This window comes from Numida meleagris, chromosome 7 (assembly GCF_002078875.1).
Source record: "Numida meleagris isolate 19003 breed g44 Domestic line chromosome 7, NumMel1.0, whole genome shotgun sequence".
Lineage (NCBI taxonomy): Eukaryota > Metazoa > Chordata > Aves > Galliformes > Numididae > Numida > Numida meleagris.
This window is the reverse complement of record NC_034415.1, coordinates 16114786-16137383: the sequence shown is the minus strand read 5'-3', so window position 1 is coordinate 16137383 and position 22598 is coordinate 16114786. Positions and strand designations below refer to the sequence as shown.

Here is a 22598-nt window from a genome sequence, read left to right as displayed (position 1 = left end):
ATATATATATACACACATTTATGTATATATGTGTATTTGTATATATAGACACACACATGCATATGAACATACATTTCTATTCTTAAATTCATGGATATGTCTACAGAGAGATTAAGAATTATGACCCAGTGGAGTGGGAAAATGCATTATAAAACAAATCCTAGGAGTAACTGGTTATAACTGTTTTCCTAACAATGTACTTTATTATACAGCCAGCGCAAATATTGTAACAATTAATTGCGGATCTCTGAGTTTAACTGTTCCTATAAAAGCAGACACTAACTCAAGAACACATACCAGATGGAGTTACTTGGTTTTACAGTGTTTAATACTGAAAGCTTTATTAAATTTCTTTTTATGTCCGCAAGCAGTTTTTAACACCTGTCATGACAGGTCAGATTCCTGCCACAAGGAAACGAGCTAAAACAAATCAAGGTTGCTGCTGTTTTTTTCCTAACTTATCTATCAAATTGTTCAAACTAAATATGAGTTGAAGGCATTCTGCAATTGCACAAATCTGTCAAGTCTATTTAAAGGGGCATTATGTGACACAGATTTGAGGGATTTTATTTGAGCTTCCAAGTCTAGTATTTTTGCTTCGGTTTTAAGTATCGCATCAAGTGGTAATGTCCGAAATATCACAGTATTTAAGTATGAAAGACTGGACGCCGGCAAAAAGAGGAATTTATAGAGAATGACTCAGTTTCCTTTTTCTGTAGTTGTTTTTAATCAAGGCAAAAGGTTACAGCAATTAAATGCTTATTCTCCCTTAAATTTCAGTTTATGGAAGAGGCTGGGCTGATCTACACTAACTCCTCTGGGAAGCACAGACTACTTGTTTCCAAGTGACCATCCTGCACAGTTTCCTTATTCCTGAATAAACTGCTATTTTGTATTAAGTTCTGTTTGACTGATTACATTTAATTAAAAATTGCTTACAGTAACAGTCTCCATCTGTAAACTGAATAAAACCTATCACTTCAATTACATGAAGCAATTCTACAACTTCCAAAAAGTCTTTAAGGAGTTCACATGTTTACATGGAAACATGGATAAATTAACTCACCTTTGGACCTGGCAATCCTGGCAAACCTGGATTTCCATGTGGTCCTGGAATACCCTATAGAAACAAACAAAAAAGAGAGTGGGATTATTTAGCAATTCACTAAACCGTTCACAGTTGTTCAGTGAATCATTTTACTCTATTACTGTTGCTTGTAGAAGCACTGGCTGGAACTTTCAAGAGATTCTCAAGAAATGAGCACAAACTCCTAACAGTTAAAAGTGAAGTAATCCCAAATCTTAACAGGTATTCAGCATGCAGTGACTGCAAACTGGCTCTATAGCTGCACAACTTGGAGGCACTGGAATTAACATAGAGAGATCACATTGAGGCACTCAGCTATTAGCTATAAAATAAGGAATTGGAATAGTGTTCACTGACTGAAGGGAGGAATTAAAGCGGAGCATTCCATCTCCTCAAAACAAGTCATTACAGTTAGAAACCCTTCAGATTCTCCCACAGCCAGTATAGAAAATGGACTTGTTGCCAAAACAATTTAACTGAAACCATTCCAGGAACAGGATGGCTAACCAAGACTGTATCTACCTAGTTGAAACACCACCCAGCATAAGCGTCCGTTCTTGCAATACACTGAGTAATCCTCACTCATGACAAACTGTGCATTAGGGAAAATATTCCTGCAATGGCTGTCAGCAGCTATTCACCTTCCAAAAACTGAAGGACCAAATTGGTGAAAAGCTAACTCTGGTAAGTCAGCAGCAAGCTTTTCCTGGATCCACTAAAGCCAAAATTTCACACAAGCAAACCAAGAATAATAAGGATCTGTTTTAGCTCTCTCATATACTCAGTGTTCTTACAAAAGATAGACTCAGCATTAATCTTTCCTTCACATCACTCAAATTTAGTGATTATACCTTGCAGTAACACTGAAAGCTATCTCTCTCAAGTGCTCCCTTCTCACTAATGACAATGTTCATGAAACTCCATAGAAATACTAATCCCATGTGTCTGAGACATGAGCTTACGTGCTGACAACATCAGAAGCTCTTCTCAGGGATTTAGAAGCAAAGAAACAAACAGAAAGTGCCAACATAGCTCCAGTGCTGAAGTGGCTCCTGGCTTTTGCTGCTTGCAAAATTAACATCTTGGGACATAACTGAAGACCTGTGGCAACACAGAGGTCTGAAGGTGTCCTGATGAAATGGGAGGTGCTGAGGGAATGTGACCTCCCTGCTGGTTAATTCTGAAGTTGCTGAAAGTTAATTCTTGAGAAACTTGGAACAAGCCAAGAAACAAACAAACGTGAAACTCAAAACCCTTCTGTCAGATGCAGACTTCTCTATCACAGAAAAAGAGATCAGAATTAATTTTTAATGGAAATCTGTAATCATTAATCAGGCACTGGTAGTGTTCAACCCACATGAACCTCTGTCAGGACCAGGCTCAGACCTCGGAGAAGGCCCAGGCGTTGCGGCTCTGCACTCCACCACTTCCCTGTGACACCTCCAGTTGCATTTTCAGACCACAGAGGGAAGCTCACACGATGGAAGACAGAAGTCACAGGGCAGATTGGTAGATGGGGAAATGAACTTCACATCAACAGGGCTTTACATGCTTTTTGGCTCAAAACACTCCTCTGTCATACCATGTCTCTTCACTAACTGTCCTTGCAGTATTGATCAAATAAAGAGCTCTGGCATGTAAAACAAATAAATTTATTTGCTTAAAATACTTTCTCAGCCCTTGCATGCATTTTAAACTCTGTTTGTGTCAGAACTGCTGGTAAATATTCACCTTGGTCATTTCCTTACCTCTCCAGGCACCATATACAACACTATAAGACATGTTTTCTGACATAGATTGTATTTTTGCAATACAAAAATCTGTGCTGTATGAACCATCACCTCTTCTTTATCAGGATAATTTGGAAACAAAACAAAACAAGAAATTAAGTGAGGAAGATATGGATTTGAAAAAATTGTTTTCACTTTATACTTTTAAATGTGTCTCATCCAATCCCTTGTCACCAGGTGCCCAGAAGTACCAGGTCAGTTCCTGCCCCTTGAAGGGTTGCACTTTCCTAGCCAACCACACCAGATTTTGAACGCCAGCAAAGAACAGAACATTGAACACAATGTGGAGTGACAGCTTGTTTAAATGTGCCTCAAAGGCTGACTCAACACTACTCCCACACATCTGCTGGGATTTTTGTATAATCTGCTCCCTTGCTTCCCACTTGCCATTTGGCCAGCTGTGCGCGTTCCAGCCGTAACCACTTACATCCCCAAATACCACAGCCCAAAATCTTCTACGCAACAAATCCTTACATTACCTATCACATCTTTTGTCAAACTGCTGTAACACAAGAGTCTTAAATAGATTATTGGGAACAATTTTTTTTTTTTTAATGTATTATAGTGGTTAACTCTGTATCCATCTCCTGCTTGTCTACACAGTGACAGGAATTGCTCACTCCTCATTCCAAAACCAAAACCAAATGAACTTGACCTTAGGTTGCAGAGTAGCAGATGGGGCCAGTGTGGAAAATACCAAAAAGTTATTACTGCAAGCAACAAAAGGTAGGCGCAAATGTCATAGCGTCCTGTGTGTATGCACCCCTACACAGAATTAACTACGCTGAAAGCTCACAGCAGGTGAAAAAACTTACTTTGCCTTATTTCAATCTATCTACTGAATGTGAGGAAGCATACACTTTCAAATGAACAGGCATACAAATAAAGTTGAAAAAAAATTATGCCAACTCCAGCTTAATTATATGTTATCCGTGCAAAGCTATGCAAGAACACAGCTGTTTTACTCACCCGAGGACCTCTCTTTCCTGATGGACCAGGTAGACCTGGAGGACCCGGAGGACCCTGGTGATAGAAAATCAAAACATTTGAGGCTAAAAACCAACACAAGGACAGCCACAAGTCTGAATAACACTGGTTCTTCTATCTGATGATTTTCTGCTTGTGGAAGCCTTCACTACTTGAAAAATGACTCTTAAGCTACAAGCACGTGTGTTTTTAATTTTGCTCAATATCAGATGTTTAGAAATTATTTTTTGCCAGAGGAATTGGAGCCAACAATCTAGATTAACACAAATACACTTAAGCAAAATTTACAAAGGAAGAGCAGCTCATCTCAAGGATTAGAAACAAGTTTAGTGTATTTCAAAACAAAGAGCAGAATAATTTTTTTTTTAAGAAATATGGATGCATGCCCAACATTTCATGAAAGTCAGATAACTTATAATGAAAAATGAGGTAGCACTGCACAGAAAAGACAGACATGAAAAAGAAGAGACAATAAGTGTGGACAAATGATTGTTCAGTTTCCCCAGTTGTGAGCTCAGAATAAGAATAACTGGCAGCATGCCCATCCTCTGTTTCACTTTCAAATAAATCATACCATTCACTTTAAAGAAAACGCACAGATTTTTCTATTTTTTTGAATGCATTCCTAAAAAGATAATATATAACCAGATATATCTTTTGCAAATAGGTCAGATTATCAGTGACTCTAAGAACATTAGATAGTGTGTCACCATTTGGACAGTGGTTTCAACCACAGAAATCTTTCCTTTTCTCTATGTGTTCGCTTCCAAAACCCCAGGATCTACTTCATCATACTCAAATATGAATGTGAGCAAGACTCAGACTAAGTTCTACACCAATTCATATTATATTCCACCTATCACATTTAAGTCCTGAAGAGGCATGGGCTATACTTAAAGATGAATTCAGCTCCCATCTGAATGCCAGTATAAGTCCCAGCAAAAAAACACTCCTGCTGCAAGGGAAAGCTGGCATCAAGACAGAAGGAGGGCAGCTGATGACAGCAGGAGGGAATCAGTATGTTCTTTCACCTCCACCTCCTCGCACTCCCATGTCTGCAGATGCTGCATGCCATCAGCTGAGAGGAGGGGCAGAGCCTTTTGAATACCATGCTGCCCATCACCAAGCAGCACTGCTGAAAGCTTGCTGGCATACCAGGGAAAAGCGGAAGGGTAACTGTGGTGAAAAGAAGGGAAGGAAAGGGAGGAAAAAAGGGAAGAGGGAAAAAAACAACATAGGAAAAGAGAACCTCTAGCACCTTCTGGGGTTCTGTTAGCAACCGATAAAAGTCTTTATTAAGACAAAAGCTGTATTTTTAAAACACCTTAATTTCTTTTTTTAAGGGAAGCAATATTTCTTTTTGTTTAGGAAGAACATCATTGGCAGAGAAGACAGTGCTGATTGCAGACTTTCGGTGGCCAAGCCAATTACCTTCATTTGGCTAAAACACAGACTACTTCACACAATTCTGGAAAAAAAACAACTGTGATTCCGAGGAAGAGCAAAAAAAAAAAAAAAAAAAAAGAAAGATTTTCCAAAGATTTTCCTCTCCAATTAATCATAGTAATCTTCAGAGACCAAATTGAAGTAATACTATCTTCCACGATCAAGGACCGAGAGTTTCAATATTATTATGCCACCCTGCTCACTCACAAAAAGTCTGCTAGAGACACACTGTTATCCCTGGATAGTTGCAGCTCTACTAGTTAAGGGGACCAAGAAAAAAGTAGGAATTTTAAGCTGCAAAATTAAAGTCTTCATTCATAAATGCCTATCTGAATTCTGGAACCTCACTGACTGTCCCAAAACTATCGGGACTGGGAAACATCAGGTTTAGGAGCAAGGCTCTGCAACACGCATGGGCTGTCCTGAAAACAAAAAGCCCTTTTTTTCCAGGCTGGTAGTTATGCAGAGCTCAGTGAAACTGGGCTCAGGCAGTAAGAGCAGATGCCTAGATTCTCTGAAGTGCTGCACATTGGCAGTTGTCACTGGGTGCCATCTGCCAGAAAGTTCAGTAGACACCCAAAGTGAAAACAATGACTTGTACAACCTAGAAGACAACTTACAAGCTCTTTCCCCAAAGTTAGTGTCATCAACATGACAGCTGTTTGAAGAGAGCTCTGGGTATGCAGGGACAGTGCAGCAGACGACCCACACTGTGTTTAAAAATAAAAATTTAGCAGACAGACATGGAAAGCTCTTAACCCGGTGTTCTTGTCAGGAGAGTTCCAAAACCATGAGCTCCCACTCTGCCGCAGCTGGAGTACTAAGTGAAGAGATGCGCTTTGTGTAGAAAATTATCATGGGGCTACCAAGGGAGATGTTACATTTTCCATTAAGTAAAATAGTTTTAACTAGTGCACTTTCTTTTCTGGGAAAAAGTTCTTCTCTAACCCTTTTTTAGATCCCCTCTATGCTTCCTTCAGAAAAATTAACAATCAAACCTCACCTTTCTCCTGGAGAAATATGAATGTATATTTATTGATGCCCCTCACCTTTGCTCTTGAACTACTGAATGAGAGCAGCAACAATATTCTTTCCCACGTGTCTCCTTTCTTGTTGTGCTTTTTTTTTTTTAAATAGCATCTGCTCAAAAAAAACATCAAAAAAAATTTAATAAAAAATTACTTCATGATTACACTCATTCACGAGTAATTATCTCTCTTCATCTAAAACCTCAAAAGGAAGCAAATCTAACCGAGGAGAAACTTCTTTCTTCTACGAGGTAGGAAAACAAAGTCCATTCTCACAACTAAGCCCTCAGCGATCCCTAGAAGATGAGGTAAAAATTTTGAACTGTGTGGCCAGGGATGAATAATGCTTTCTAAAACCAGGTCAGCTGTTGTAGGTGAAGTCTCTGGGTAACAAAACCTTATCTAACTGTTAAATAAATTCAACAGTCTCTCAAGACTTGGATTCTTTCTGCAATTCCTCCTCCATCTTCAAGATTTCATTCTTGAGTAGAAAGCTCATTTTCTCTACAAAAAGCCCATTTGGCTCTTCACCTGTACATGTGGACTAGTAAGCCAGTTTGTTGAATGAGGTTATAGAAGTCACCTAACATAACTACTTAGAAAATACGCAATGTGAAATACTTTAGAGACCTTATTCTGTCTTACAAAGGGAATCCCAATTGCCTTGTGCCTTGATTTTCATCCAGTAGCAGGATATTTTAACTTTTTGGGGAATAGCAGCTGCAGAACTGTAGTTATTCACTTGTCAATTTTGGATGCTGAGCTTTATTATTATTATTATTTTAAAAAGCAACAACAAGCATTATAAACTTGCCCTATGCCAGAGACAATCGGAAGCGCTGCAGAAGAAAATTTCCATACAAGTACATGACAATCCTGTTCCTTATGTCCCATCAAACATTTCCCACTATTTCTTGCCATACTTTCTGCAAATCTGTGAACTGTCTTTATCAACTCATCCTTTGGTGAACTGCAATGTTTGTCCTCATTTAAATTACTGAACTCGTTGCCTTATTTTAGCTTCTGCTCAGAATTGTATTTTCAACAGCTGACACCACTAGTGCACTCTTCTGCAACCTTACTATCTGTCAAATTGTTTTTTTTGTTGTTGTTGTTATTTTGAGGTTTTTTTTTTTTTTTGAATTTAAGAAAAGAGCTCAGCACCCACAATTGAGGACTTCTCTCCAAACTGCTGCCTCAGAATACTCAAAACAGTAGAAAAATTGCCAGTCTCCAATATTTGGCACTCTGAACGATGAACACAGTTTATCTTTGTAATGCTTGGAACATTCTCCAGTGTGCTGAACATCACTCTATCAGCCTTATCTGACTAACTCACCAATCCCTCCTCCATTCTCTATTTCTAATTTTTGCAATATTGCACTAAATTCAATGCTGTCTGTTTTAGGCCATCTGGAATTCACATTTTGTCACTCAGAATTCTACCTATTAGCATGTTTGTCTCTCTTTTTAAAGCATACCAATTATTGAGCAACCAGGATTCTATCAAACATGAATGCCCACCTACCTTTTCCTCTTGCTTCATTTACATTTCATTTGATGTCAGAAGAGAAGCACACTTCTCTTCCCAAATGCCCTATAGCAAGCAGTCACTTGTGTAGGATTAGCCTTTCCTTAAAGCTGCTGAAGTCTTGCTCTCTCTGTCAAGAACTACAACAGCCAAAGCAATGTCATTAACATCAGAGGAATATATATAGCTTTGAGTGATGGATTAAAGCTTCTCAAGACTATTGCACAGACAATAGGAAAACTGTTTCAGGTGAATGAAAATAAATGTTTAGATATTTAAAACAAATGTTACTTGATGGAGTTTTGTTTGTTTGGGCTAGTAACAAAAATAAAACCGCATCTTAAGATTTCATTTAAGTTAGCAGATAGTGAGATAGAGATTTCTGAGCCTGGGCAGAAAAACATGAGGGTTACCCGCAGAGCTAAGATATGTGAAGGTGATTAACTACCCAGGTCACCCTCTTTGGCTAGGGACAGCCACAGCAAGCAATTTTCTTCAACTGATAAATTGGCTAAGAGCAAAATCTCAGATGACACTACCCTTACTAGTGCTAATTTAGTGCTGCATTTAGGATTTTTAAATTTAATATTTTTTTCCTGCCCTCATTCAGAGTTCTCACTCTTACATCGCCTGGCTGTACTAACAGCAACCCATCCAGGATCCAACTCTTCCTAATGCAGGGACTGCACTTCCAGTTCCTCTTGAGAGTATCTCCAGATCGATAGTTGTCACCAACGGGACAGCCTATGGAACACCACGTTTTGTCTTCTATCACTACTCTTACTGAAGGACTGTCTTCTTAATCCAGAAAACTTTTCTAATAGAGAAAACTAACTCCTAGGTCATTTCTCAGGGACATCAAAGCTCATGCAGTTAGGCAGGCTGATGCAGTTACTTGGCAGCAAGTAACCTAACTCCGTTCTTCAATCCTAACATCTCTCTTTAGACATGTGGGATCGCATATCATGCTACTGCAAACAGCCTTAGGACTTGTGCAACAAAGAATATCAATTAGAAAGTTGAAAGAATTAAAAATAGATTATTTTTTTAAAAACCTTTATATAGTGTCAATACCCTCTGCAATACCAAAAGGAATGGCTCATCAGATGAATGGAGCAACTTTCACTCAGAATCAGAGGGAGATGTGGTCAGGAGACCACAATGCTCAACTTTAAACTTGCTTCGTATTTTTATAGGGGATTCTAGTCATTGCAATTGTTAGGATTTTAATCAGTCATAGTGATTGTGAAGAATTAAGTGGAAGAATTAAGTATGCTATCCATAAATGAAGGCCTGAATTCTGGAGCCCTGCTTTGTAGCAGTGGGTGAATTCCACAGCTGTGGGATCATGGAATTCAAGGGGCCTAATTATACAAGGCAAGAATCAGTTCTGGTAGATGATTAAAAGCTAAAACGAAGCTGAGGAGTCTAAGAACCACAAAAGCTAGTTCTTGCCTGTCAACTCCAATAGAACAAACATTACTTCTGTGCTGAAATCTTGAAAGAAGGTTCAAACCAACCACAACTTAATGAAAGAAGAAAAAAAGAGAAGGGGCTTCATGCATCATCAGGATTTCTTTTTGCTGCAGGGGAACTCTGCAAGTCCCTCACTGCTCCTTTTTTAGGCTCCCCACTGATAAGACTCTGTGGATACTTATTTATTAAAATGTTAGAGCCTTGAAGATAAAACCTGGATTATCACAGTCTTCCCTCCAAGGATGTACTAGACTGAGAAACCAAGAGTATCTCTTCAAGTCTGAGTTCAATGACAGCGACAGGCACAGTGCCACACAACCTCCACCAAACACAATTCTTTACAGAAATCTTCTGTGGAAGAGCCATACAGAGGCCCTTTTCTTGCTTTGGCACCAATCTCTGTGGCAACACAATGCTTTAGTTTGCCCATAGGCTCAGTGGGTGCTGTTGGTCCTTCCAGCAGAACTTGTGCCCTCAAAGGTCTGGATCAGCCTCCTGGCTCTGAAACACATCATTTTTGAGACCTTGGGCATGTTACTGAAACTCTGACCCAGCAATGCACCATATGCTGTAGCTGACTTGCAAACAAGACAAGCTTCTGCATCCCATCCATAAGACAAACATACCAAATGGTAGCATACACATCTTTCATGTACATTTTGAACCCTCCAGATCAGATCATTGCATGCACAGCATCTGCACCAAGCAAAACCAGAGCATTAGCTTGCAGCTGCTTAGTGCACACACAAAAGAAAACCCAACAACAAAAACCCCAACATCAGCAACCATTTCTGCGCCCAGCAGAAACTGTGATTTCAGTCAGTTACAGTCAATAAATTTCAATGTACAATTTTTAACTTATGTGCTATGGATCAAAACTTTCCATTAGCAGTTATTAAATGTCATAAGCTGCAAACATGGAAATTAACCTCAACTCACATCTGTAGTGGCTACATACGTACTGATATGTTCCCATAAATAAAGGGCTAAAAAATGATAAAAAAAAAAAAAAAAGACTGGCTTCACATTCACAAAATAAACCAAAACAACAAGAGCACCCCCGACAAACATAAATTACTTGTTAACACATTTTTCAACTATGTAACAACCTCTTAGCATCAAGATTCTGTTTAGAGTAAAAACCGACCAGAATTGAATGCCTATGTGTTCTGCTAGTAAATAAAAATACACACCACATAGGCCAAAATTACACACCAGAGACACACTTGCGGCAGACAAACTTTTGCACGGTACAAATAGGAAAAGTGGTAATCACAGCCTGGCACGTTTTACCAGATTTATTTCAAAGCCTCTTTTAAATGTATGTTGCTTCATTATAATAAGGAGTGTAATAAAGGTAACTTACAGGAGGTCCAGTCTCCCCCTTTAAACCTCTGCTACTTCCTGTTTCAAACATTTTGCCTTGATCTTCATAGCTGTAGTTATCAGCATCAATATTATAAGTGTTTTCTGTGCGATAACTCTTATTAGCATCAGATGGACCTTCTTCCTCCAGACCAAGCTGATCATCCAGGGAGAGGTCAGCAGTCAAACTGTACAGAGTTGTGTTGAAGATTTGCTGCTTTTTGGTTGGTTCACCTAAATGCTGTTTTTCTTTGTCCACTCCCTTGCTTTTCATTTTATTCTGCTCTGTAGGGAAGATCAGAGAAAGCTCACTTTGTCTGTCTGCATCTTCTGTGGTAGTACATGAAGTATTTGGATACAAAGCCTTGTTTTTTTCAGTGATGTCTCTTTCTTTGCTTGGCTCCTGCTGATGAAGGGGCAGACTGACCTCCTCCTGGAGTTCTGTTTCTGGCCACACTTTCAGCAGCAGTGGTTTAGACTCTGCAAACTCTGATGTTGAGACATTTATTGACTCAAGGTACTCCAGTACAGAGTGAATCCGAGCAATATTGGTAACAGGACCATTTGATGCTTCTTTCCTTCTATCAGATACATCTTCCCACTGTTTTTTCTCACCAATCTTTTTCTTCAGAGAAACATCCAGCACACCTGATGCATATGGTGTTCCTAGCAGAGATCGATATGTTTCGGCCAGGCGACACTGCTGTTTCAAATATTTACAATAGTTTGCAGAGGCTTCTGCAGAGGGAATGATATCTAGCTGGCATATAACTCCTTCAAAGCTGACAGAGTGAGCGTTCATCCTTCCCAGGGTAAATAAACCATCCAAATCAAACGCCTCCACTTCATAAAGCATTTCCCTGCTATAGTACTTCTGTCCGCACTCAGCAAACATTGAGACAGTCTTGCCTTTAATTTCAATGGCAAACCAATGCCACTGTTCATTATGAACGCTATAATTGAAGTATATAGGCTGCTTCCCTCCAGTGTGCACCGCTACCTTTCTTGGTAGCAACTGGACCCCAAACTGCAGCCTGGTTTTGTTCCTAATACTGAAAAGGAAAGCATTATTTACACTGTAAGAGTACAACCCAACCAATATGGTGAAGTGATGCCCTAGACTTGCTGGTATGACTTGAGCGATGGAGGCTTCGACTTGCGCGTCAGCAGTCAGCACAACTCCGGACACGGCCAGGCGAACCCCCCACGGCAAGGGCAGCACTGCCAAGGGCACTGGTGTCACTGACGGCTGCTGGACATTGCTCACAAGGCCGAGTCGATGAAGAATATCTACTGCTGTAAAAAGAAATGAAGGCTCATTGTTCATTTCACTTACAAGCTCAAATTGAGATCCATGTAAACAAATGTAAGGCACAACATATATACCAGTCTTTCACAAATATAATTACAGCTTTCCTAATGAAAAAATATTTAACCAATAAAAAATGCCCATGTAATGCCCATTGAAGGTTAATTCATTCATAAAACTGAAAAGTTCCCATTTGCTGTCATCAACCTTTTCACAAGAGTTAATGAACACAGTTTATTTGGCAATTCCTGCCTCCCTCCCCTTTAAAACAAAACAACAACAACAAAAAAACAGCAAGTAATTTCTCAAAAAACAAACAAAAACATATTTTTCCTCTTTATCTGAAAAATATTAACATTCAAGGGAGGGTTGTTTTGTTTCCATGAAGGGACAAGCTATTTACTAACACAGTAAGCAGTGGCCAGGGGCATCGTGCGATCTCCTTTCTTGCAGATCCTCAGAGCAGAGCTGGACAGGAGCCTGGACTAACATCAACACTGGCCCTGATCTCAGCACCAGCTAGGACCAGACAAGCCCGAGGTCCTTTCTAGCCTAAACTTCTCAGTTTTCTGCACAAGGGGAAGCTGAACATCATAGAGTTTTCATAGGCACTATTGCACAGAAGCATTTTTTTGTCCAAATGCAACAACTGGCTGGACCTGAGCTGTAGCGAACTGTCTATATTAAAAAGGACTAATGTTACTTAACCATTGCACTGATATAATAAGCCTAATGGGGAACAGGCTGCGCTTCCCACAGCGTTTAGCTGAGGGTATTACTTTTTATTTTTTATTTTTTTACTGTTTTTTTTTTCCAACCATGCAATTAAGTGCTCTTTTAGAGCAAATAAAGCTACTAAGTGGCATAACAAAAATGGGAGTAACCAAGAGGAACTTAAGATTCACTGCTATTTTAAGAGACAAGAGCAACTGAAACAAATGGATGTTCACTATTTTAGTGGAAAAAAGATTTCCTTTCCCAGCCTTCCCTTTCTCTGTTTACTGAACGTATTCACAGAAAACTTTAAGAACACACAGATGTTGGCTTAGTTTCAGTAGTAAATTATGAACAGAGTCTGAGACTTCCTTGAGAGTGGTTTATAAGTTGGAACCGAAAGCATCAACCTGAATACACTGCACATCTTGAAAATTAATTACACACCTTGTAGTGTTTCTAGCCATGTTAGAGATCTGCAGGAGTGCCAAGACTGCCCTGGCAGCCAGCCCAGCTGGAGCTACGGGGAAAGCATGTCTTTGCAGAAAGTCACACATACGCCAATTTCTCAAGATGTTCTGCCTCAGAGCAATTAACTTACTAGGCTGTATTTTAATCTGTCAAACTGATAAGAGAGGTCAGGTTATAGTAGAAGCATTCTACTTTGCAGCTCTGCTAATGAACCCCCACACTTTCCCAGGACCCCAGTCCTGCATGGTCTGGGTGTAGTTACAGACAAGAAAGCCATGCATGTGTAATCCTTTGGGCAACACAGAAGTGTTACAGGGGCAAGCATCTCCCCAGTGGCTTCAGAGACAGCTCTAGCACTTCTGTGCACTGGCTGAGCCAGCTGACACACCGCACAAGGAAAGCCAATCCAACTTCACCTTGTACCAGATTGCCACAATTTTAACCTGAAGTATTTGGCAGATATTTGTAAATATTTTAAGTTGCACTTAAAAATAACAGTGTCAAGTGATCTCTGCCCAAAGTATTCTAATTGAAGAATAAAACAACAAGTCTACCATACTGACATAGAACAGCCAATTTTAAAATGATATTAAGGAGCACTGTTTCTAAATCTCAAATGACAAATTTTGGCAGTTCTAATTTGTAAACATCACATTGTTTAAAAATTATTTTAAAAGAGGAAAAGCATTCGTGAGTGTAAAGAGATATAAAGCACTTTCTCCACATCCTGCAAACAGATTCCTGCAAACTATGACAGTCCTTGAGAAGGCTCAGTCCTTGAGAAATGCTATGTGAAAAGTAACAGCAAAAGATAAAGTACCAGCTAATTATTCCTTGCTGACTTACTGCCCATTAACCCACCATCAAGCCAAAAGGCTGTTCCAGACTTTTTTGGCCAGTCGCTTCATTTCTGGTCCAATTTTTTTATTATTATTATTATTATTTTTAAGCTTTCAGAAGCTCTTGGCAGTACATGGGGTTTTGGGAGCAAGCAGCCCCCTTAGCTCTTCCTCTCAGCATGACAACCACAACTTTCTTTACCTATCAGTAGCCAGTTTTCTTTGTTTATCCATGTCTGCGCAACATCTGTCTTCACTTACTGTTCACCCAATCCATTAGTCCCCCAAACTGTAACAGCTCCTCTTCTTCAAAGAGAAGCTATTTGGGTTTTTTTGGTGTCAGTTGCTTTCTTTCCATCTTCTAGGATTACTTGTAAAATTCACAACATAATTGGATTGTGAAGGGAGGGAAAACTTAACAAAAGTTAAGAGTTGGACAAAAAAAAAAAATCACAAAACAGTCCCAAAAAGAATGGTGAGGGGATGGTGGTGTTCTGTATCACTCTTCTGTTCAGTCTCTGTTGTTCATTTTCCATATTCACCCACTCTCATGACTTGTCTGAGGGCAGAATATTTGAGGTGCTCTCTCCATTTCAGCAATCCTAGTACACACAATTTGTTTTCCCTTTACCAATACAGGTGCAGAAAAGTAATGATCATTCATTTGTCAGCTTCACCAGAACTCAGGGCAATTATTCAGCAGGTTGCCCATTTGCCAGGTGGTGGTGCATTTGCATTGCATACCCCAGTTGGGTAAGTTACAACACAAGGTTGCAACTGATACTCTCCTGGACACCAAACCTGAGCAACTGGCACCACAAAGCCAGCCAGAGACATGGATTCTGCGTATTCTCAAGCCAAACTCAAACCACTATTCCTAAAAGCCGAGGCTGTGTATTTACACATATTTCACTGAAAACAATTTATAGCACCCTACCACAGTGCATTAAGTGCAGCTTCTCAATCACACACTAGCTCTCTGATCAGCTCAGGAAAGAAAGAACATTAGTTACTCTTGCTAGTGTCTTCATATTTGATAGAATACTCCTTTCAAAAAGCAAATTGCCAAGAAAGTCTTGATACCAGCTAAGGCGTTAACATATTTATAAATGAACAAGCCACCCTGTTCCTGGACAAACCCTGAAGCACTGTGAATGGAAGAGTGCTACCTCTGCATACTGTATAGACTGAAGGATACTCTTGAGCTGTTCTGACTTCTTTTGTTTTCCTCCCTTCCTCAAGAACTTGTCTTTTCTCAAGAACTTTTTTTAACTTTGAGAAAATGGCTTCACTCACTTATGCTCCCTTCTCTAACAATTTAGAATTCTATGATTCAGCTACAAGACCTCCTAAGGAGAGATTTTTGGCAGGTGCACTTATTCAGTTGCTTTTCAGTAGTCACATTTTTCCATCTCTTAAAGCTGGTGAGGTTCAGGGATGTGGGCAAGCAAGGCGCAGAAACACAGGTGGCTCCACACCTCTCCACAGGGACTACTTTATTTCTTCCACCAACACCAACTTCTCTCCTTAAACCCACCACAACTCCAAGAACCATTTTAAGAATAACACAGTATCAACTCAACTGCAGCAATTATCTCTACAACCAAAAGTACCAGATGTGTCCTACAGTGATAATTCATTCAAAATTCTCTTCCTTAATGCTAACAACCCCCTCCTATTGCAGACCCCCTCAGGCTTCCCAAACCTACAGATGAAGAGACTGGCCTAATCCCACCATCTTGCCACATCCCCACCAGCAGAGAAGCAAGGCCCATAGAGCTGGAGGACCTCAACACCAGTGATACAGCCGGCTTTGATGCTTTCACAGCTGTCTCCTGACATGCTATTAGAAAAGGAGTTCCGCATGCTGCAGAATGTGACAATCAAAATAAATTACTTCCTTGCAGAGGGGAAAAGAGGGGTGGAGACATGAAGACAACTCGAACTATAAGTGCAGACCTGTGCCTGACATCCCTCACCTGCTCCACTGGGAAAGTACAAACTGCCTCCCTAACTCAGCCTCTCTCCTCCCACCCCACAGGCCTAGAGCGGGGAGGCCACACACATCTGTGGGTGCTGCCCTTGTCAGGTGAGCTTTTTCTTGCCCCTCAACCCCTCCCCACCCCCTCAGTGCAGAACTTGGCTCAGCAACTAGACAGTCTGGAAAACTCCCATCATCACAAAAGTATGTCCCCATCCAGCTGAATGGGAAAAGCAAGAAAATATCTCAACAGGCAAACCATGAGCAGCTAATGGAAGGCAAAACTGAAGGGGGAAAAATGCACCCAATCTCAGCCCCACAAAAAGCAACAAGGAAAAGAATACTTCACCAAGCACAAGGAATAATGAGAAGGAAAAAAACACTGGTGAAAGCGGCAGTGGGATGCTGGAGATGGAGACAGATGGGGCTCTAGCAAAACGTTATCAGGAATGCACTCTAACTTAATCAGGAAACTCAGCTGTTTGCATTCAGTTGAATATTACATGAAGATTACAGTTACCAAATCAGTCAAGGATGAGCTATTTCTTGCTTCACCTGTACAATGAAGGAATATGGAAGAGAACTGATACTGCCACTCTCCTGGCTACTAAAGAGTAAATGGCATGTTAGCGTCCACACTTTGGGATGCTCACATTCCCACACGGGTCTCATAATGAACATCTGGTGCAGCTGTAACAGCTGGCAGATTAAAAAAAGACAAAAAACAAGACAACCTTATTTCCTTCCTAACATCTGCATCTGAATGCAAAACCAAAAGAATACACAATTTCACTTTTTGCTTTAATGATGCCAGTCTAGACTAAGCTTTTATTATATGCACTGGTTTGCTTGTTTGTCCTCAGAAGTGCTTGCCACCCCCAAGGACACCCACTTGCACTAAAGACACAATCAAAGCCTTTTCTCTGTACAAGACTTCTCTTTTATGAAGAGTCTGCTTAAATATGCAAGCAATTTCATGGACAGAAAATCTGAGTAATTTTCAAAAGGTCATATTTTCCAAACTGGTTACTTTAAACTTTTGCTCTCATTATACCGTAGCTGATATTTAAGTCGCCATAAGGAACTGAACCTAGGGTCACTAGTAACAACTGCCATTTACGCTTTTCATCTGGTAACAAAATAAACCAACATCCTTTTGTAAGAAAGTATTCTCACCTTGTTTGGGTGCTTTGGCAACACCTGCAGCTATACATACTGCAATACAAATAAGGAGGATCTTCCTAAAAAGGGAAGACAGAAAAGAGCACGTGAGAAAATACATAAAGTTTCAGGACTCCAAAGAATTAGAAACTTGATTCAACACCCAGAGTCAATGGCAGGATACCACTAACTTCAGCAAGCCATGGTTCAAAGCCTTCCAGCCCTCACATCATACAACTTTCCACCAATGCTGTGAAGGTGTTTTACACAGAGAACAAGGGCCATGTATGCCCTCATATATAGTACATACATTTTACAATGGCTTTTATTAAAAAAGTAACTGCATCTGCTTTGTGTTTTCTTGCAGCAGCCTTCAAGCACAAGAGCTGCTACGTAGTAGATTTCTTCCTGGGGGAAAAAAAGTTACTGCAAAGAAACTATAAAACAAAGGACAAGTTCATGCCTATTAGCTACTTTTGTGCCAGTGTACCTATAGCCTTCTCACCATACCACATCATTTACCACAAATGAAAGTGTTGTGTTACTTTACTTCCTGTATGCTAAAGCTTTTTGTCATGTTACCAATGAGATATGCTCTTCAAAGTTAAAAAGATATAAAAAAAATCCCATCACATTTTGAGTTAAAACTTCACGCTCTGATAGAATATCAAAGGGTATCCCAGCATTACCAATTGCAAAAACAAACAAACAAACAACAAACCATCAAACAATCAAGAAAGTGGAAGAAAAGCCCACACATTTGTAAAGGCACATAAGGTACAAACAGTAATGGCAGGCAAGTTTCTTCCCTTAACCTCTAAGCATTTACCTTCAGCACAGAGGACAGTGTATACATAAGGTAGGTATTAGTAATGCTTCAATGACAATAAATCATGCTATGATTTACAAATATCTATATATAAAGCAATGTTTAGTGGAAACCTTAATATTTCTTCCAAGTGTTTGCAATCACAACCCAAGGGCTCACACTACATTTTTTTCAGCTTGAACACCAGAATTCAAGTTCAGTGTACATTCACAAGAAAATAGTTTCTGTGTCACACGCTGTATCATCTTTTAATCAAATTAGAATCTCAGTGAAAGAAAGTCTTAGAGGTGGACAGATAGCTGTGCTAGCAGGAAGTCCATGCGGTGCACTGCATCAGCCAACACAAGACAACTTTTATTTATTTTTTTCTTATTTTCATGGGCACAAAATGGATTCTTGGTTGAAAAATAATACAAAACATTTTAATTAACTGAACTCCAAAGTCAGGACGCTTAGAACCCCAAAGCTCAAATTGCAAAGATGATTCTTTAACATGACAACAGTCTCTTCCAAAAAGTCAGAGAGGGACAAGCTGTGTGTCAGACATTTGCCTCTGTCACCTCCCAGAAAATGTTGTAGGAAGGCAAGAAATTCCAAAACGCTCCCAGGGTTGTAAGTTACACAGACATAACTGAATATAAAGAGACATAAAGACAAATGTCTGGCTTACACAGTGCTCTCCAGCTAATGTCAAGAACAGATGAGCAAGCAATTAAGAGAAAAAACAGGGACTAGAGACAGCCATAGAGCTGGAGGTCCCCTAATATATGGGAAAAGTTTTTCTTCCTTCTACCTTTTTCCACAACAAGTGGAAACTTTTTGTAAATGAAACCATGTGCAAACCTGAAGTGAAGCTGTACAGTGCAGCCCTTGTGGCCAAAGACAAAAAAAGGAAAAAATGAAATTCTGTCTTCTAGAGATAGCCTACTCATTCAGACCCTCCCTTCTTGGTGAAGATCACTATTATTAATATTAAAAGAAACAAAGCAGCCAGCTCTTGCACCCCATGCTCACATGGATAGTGTCACTAGGCCACCAGGCTCCCCACTGTGTAACGCATACATAGCTTGATCCATTTCTGCTGTGGCTACAAGAACATAGAGAGCAACACACAAGGCACAGAAGCCCAGTCCTGGTCCGCATGCCTTAGCAGAGCCCGAAGCTCTTGAGGAGACTTGCCGTACTGGGACACCATAACAGAAAAATGCAGAAGTGACTGACTCCATAGTTGGCTACTTCTCCCCTTTTAACATGACACAATGAGCCTGAAGCGGTTCCAGTAGCCCTTGGAAATGTCCTGTCTACAGTCCAGCAACCTCTTAAGCTTCTCCTAGCTCAGCATCCTCTCTCCTGTTTCAAACACATGCACATGCTGATGGCAACTATATAACTGCTTGGAGGAAGGAACTACCAAATGTAGTTGAGCTATTCTACCACTTAAAATTGACCTTATCTTTCTAATAATCTTTAAAATCTTGTGGCTGCTTTCTTCCCCCTATGAGTGGAGGCTGACTGAGTTTTTATGGTGGAGTGTGGTTTTTTTTACCCGTTCAGGATGACATACGGCTGAGGAAACTGATAAGCTTCAAAGCAAGTCATGGCAAATAACAACACAAAACTTTACCATTTGAACACTATTCAGCAGCATATGAAGTTTAGGTTTGGCCAGTGCATGGTGGTGTCACGTAACAACATTCTCTGTTCCTTGGCAGTTTTCTTAACCTCAAATTTGAAGGAAGGAATACCACCAGCTGCCTGTGGAGAAGACCAGAAAACCTGACCCCGGAGCGACTGGCACAGACACACAACACGCTAAACTTGAGTGCTTCATACAACCCTGCATCCACCAGTGATAACAGCTGAAATACCAGCACTTGCCCCACACATGGTGCTGCATTAGATATCCTCTGAGCACAAAAGCCCAGCTTGTATCGATCACAGAGGACATAAGAGCACCACATAGGTCTTCTAAGGCACAATGCAGCCTTCCTCCCAGTGGCTGTCTCCATAGCACTCTGCCTCTAAATCACCTGAGCAAATGCAGTGAGCCTCCTCACACCACTCCAACCAAGAGCCCTCTTGTAAGTTTCACACAAGCGTTTAAACATTGGGAAGAGCCACTACACTGTAGTAAACCAGGACCTTCAGATTATCTTCTCTCCCTAGGCCTGCTTGGGGCAGCCTACAGCTCAAGGCAGCATGATCACTTGCCTCTGCCACCTCCACTGATGCTCAGTGTGTGGTGGAGCTCTCCCCCACCTCTGGATGGGGCATCTCCCCACAGGGCTCAGCACAGGCGAAGCCATGCACTGCAACTTCAATGTCCAGGAGCCTCTGGATACCCAGCTCCTTCACATGTCAGGTCCTACAGCAAGGGCAAGCACAGCTCCCTGACTGAAGGGCACTGGCATAATTGCTGCCCTTTCTTCTGATTTTCTTTTTTTTCTTCTTCTTCTTGTCCCAGCCTAAAGACACTGTATATACTTTTCACAGCAATCCTCTCAGCTGGGCAGCCCTAATCACATCACAATACCTCCCACACAGGCTTTCCCAGAGCTACCAACCAGTCTTGTTTCCACATCAAAGAAAAAGGGCTATGAGTGGCAGAGCTCGTGCTCACTACAGCCCCTCTGGTCTCTCAAAAATCTCAATAGAAATGCACTCAGGTACAGCCCTGAGGAGGTTTATGGGAAAGGTGATAACACCTCCTGATCAGAGATATCCTGCACTTCTCTAAGACCCCAAGCAGTTAAAAATCAGATTGCTCAAGACCTGAGAGGACAGACGTCTTCCTGCTGCCTTGAGGGGACCAGGCAGCAGGATAGTGCTGCCTCCAGCTCAGAGAGGCCTGCAGCTGGCATGGCTGAGGCGACACATGGCTTGCACAGCCTCTCCCTGCTGAATGCTGCACACCTAAACGAGGGAGAAACCCTGGGAACCTTGCTGCAGGCTCACAATGTACAGAAAGGAAGAGACACAAGAGAAGGTGGGAGGAATAGGATCAAACGATGTATTGCTAGTTCCTCCTGAGGAGCAGCGGCCTGAGAGGAATCTCACAGCAGCGTGGTTTGGGGGAAGGCCCTGCAACCCTTGGGACAGCACATGGCACAAGGTGATAAACTGCACATCCACAACCATCAATGTTGTTTGCATTTCTGAAAGAAAAAAAAAAAAAAAAAGAAAGTAACTTTAGGACTGACTTTATGAGTGCGTCCCCATTCTTTGTATCAGATCTGGTCTGGACAGGGAGCATTCAGTTTCTCCCTGTACCAAGGCAGGCAGCAGTCCAATCTAACAACACATCTTCAGAAGGGTGGTTTGGGTTGCAAGGAACAGACTGGTTTGAGACATGCTGAGGGAACCCGATTGCTGAGCAAACAGTCTGGTTTCTTAGCACACGCAAGCTACCAGGTTGCTTTCTCTCAAGTGAATTAGGCAAACAAGATAAATTCTGTCCATATAGCTTCAGAGTCATATTACATCTATGTAATTCTATTTCAGTGACACACATCACTCTTAAATAAACGGCATGTGTGCTCCTTTTCCATAATTCAGTTCGTATTTCTCCATCAGCAAAACTTTCTGTGAACTTGCACCAACACAGCTCCTGGAGGAGTCCCACAGGCACTCAGACCCAGCAGCTCCCGGGCAGCCTCCTACAGGCACTCAGAACCGCTCACCGCCGCCCAGAGGGCCCAGACAGCACGCCCTGCTCCTCCGGCAACACAGAGCTCGCCGCAGCACAGTCCTTACCCTTCCCACCGGGAGCTCCCTGCAAACATCACTCTAGCTACTGCCCGAATACAGTAAGCACTTTACAAAGAAGATGCACGCCAGTAACCTGTGTGGTGTCACTACGACCATCAAAAGTCCACAATCACCTTGTTTAGCCTGCTTTTAGGCAGACTGCAAAGAGAAGAGCTATGCCATCGCGAGGATGCATCAGAGAGAGCTAAGTCTACTGCAGAACGCACACAAACGCGGAGCACATCACCTCACCCGGTGCTCACAGTGTTGAGAGAAGCTCCAGCTCCCAGACCGCAACTGGGTAGTCGCCCGCACTGTTTTCAGAGATCGGGTACCTGCGGCCAAACAGGCACCCTGCGTTCTGGCTGCGGGACGGGGCCGCCGGCACCGGGACCCGAAGAGCTGCGGGGCACCCGACACGGCTCGGGGGTGCGGAACGGAGGGACCGCCCCGGCGGCCTCGGCACGGGGAGCCAGCACCCCGCAGCCAACTCCCGGGACACAGAGGGACCCGCCCGCTTAGAGCTGGCTGCTCGGGGCAGGGGGAGCCGCCAGGGGCTAGTGTCCCTGCGGGGCCGCGCCGGCCGCCTTCACGCCTCCCCGGCCCAGCTTACTTTGGTGCCGCAGGAGAGACGCGTCCTCGCCTTGTCCTCTCGGCTCCCAAATGCATTTGTATGCATTTGCCCGGGCAGCCGAGGGAAAGCCGGAGCCGAGCACCGCGCCGCCGGAGCCTCAGGTACTGTCCATGAACCCCCTCCGACCTCGAGCACTCCGCCGAGCTCCGCGCAAGCCCGAGGGCGGCCCGCGCACGGCCCGCAGGGGCGGTGCGGCGGAGCGG

General features: G+C 41.9%; 1 protein-coding gene across 5 annotated transcripts in view; it reads right to left on the bottom strand.

Moving 5' to 3' along the window:
- The window catches only part of COL24A1 (collagen type XXIV alpha 1 chain), a 122066-nt gene extending 99480 nt beyond the window's left edge, over nucleotides 1-22586 (bottom strand). For 4 of the 5 annotated variants that reach the window (XM_021405130.1, XM_021405132.1, XM_021405133.1 and 1 more), the window contains exons 1-5: nucleotides 22375-22586; nucleotides 17201-17265; nucleotides 10712-12006; nucleotides 3847-3900; nucleotides 1067-1120 (exon numbers count right to left, since the gene is read on the bottom strand). In XM_021405130.1, coding sequence (XP_021260805.1) covers nucleotides 1067-1120; nucleotides 3847-3900; nucleotides 10712-12006; nucleotides 17201-17265; nucleotides 22375-22430 — 1524 coding nt within the window. In that variant the 5' untranslated portion in view covers nucleotides 22431-22586. The remainder of the gene's footprint in view (nucleotides 1-1066; nucleotides 1121-3846; nucleotides 3901-10711; nucleotides 12007-17200; nucleotides 17266-22374) is intronic. The other variant, XM_021405131.1, reaches the window with a different exon arrangement.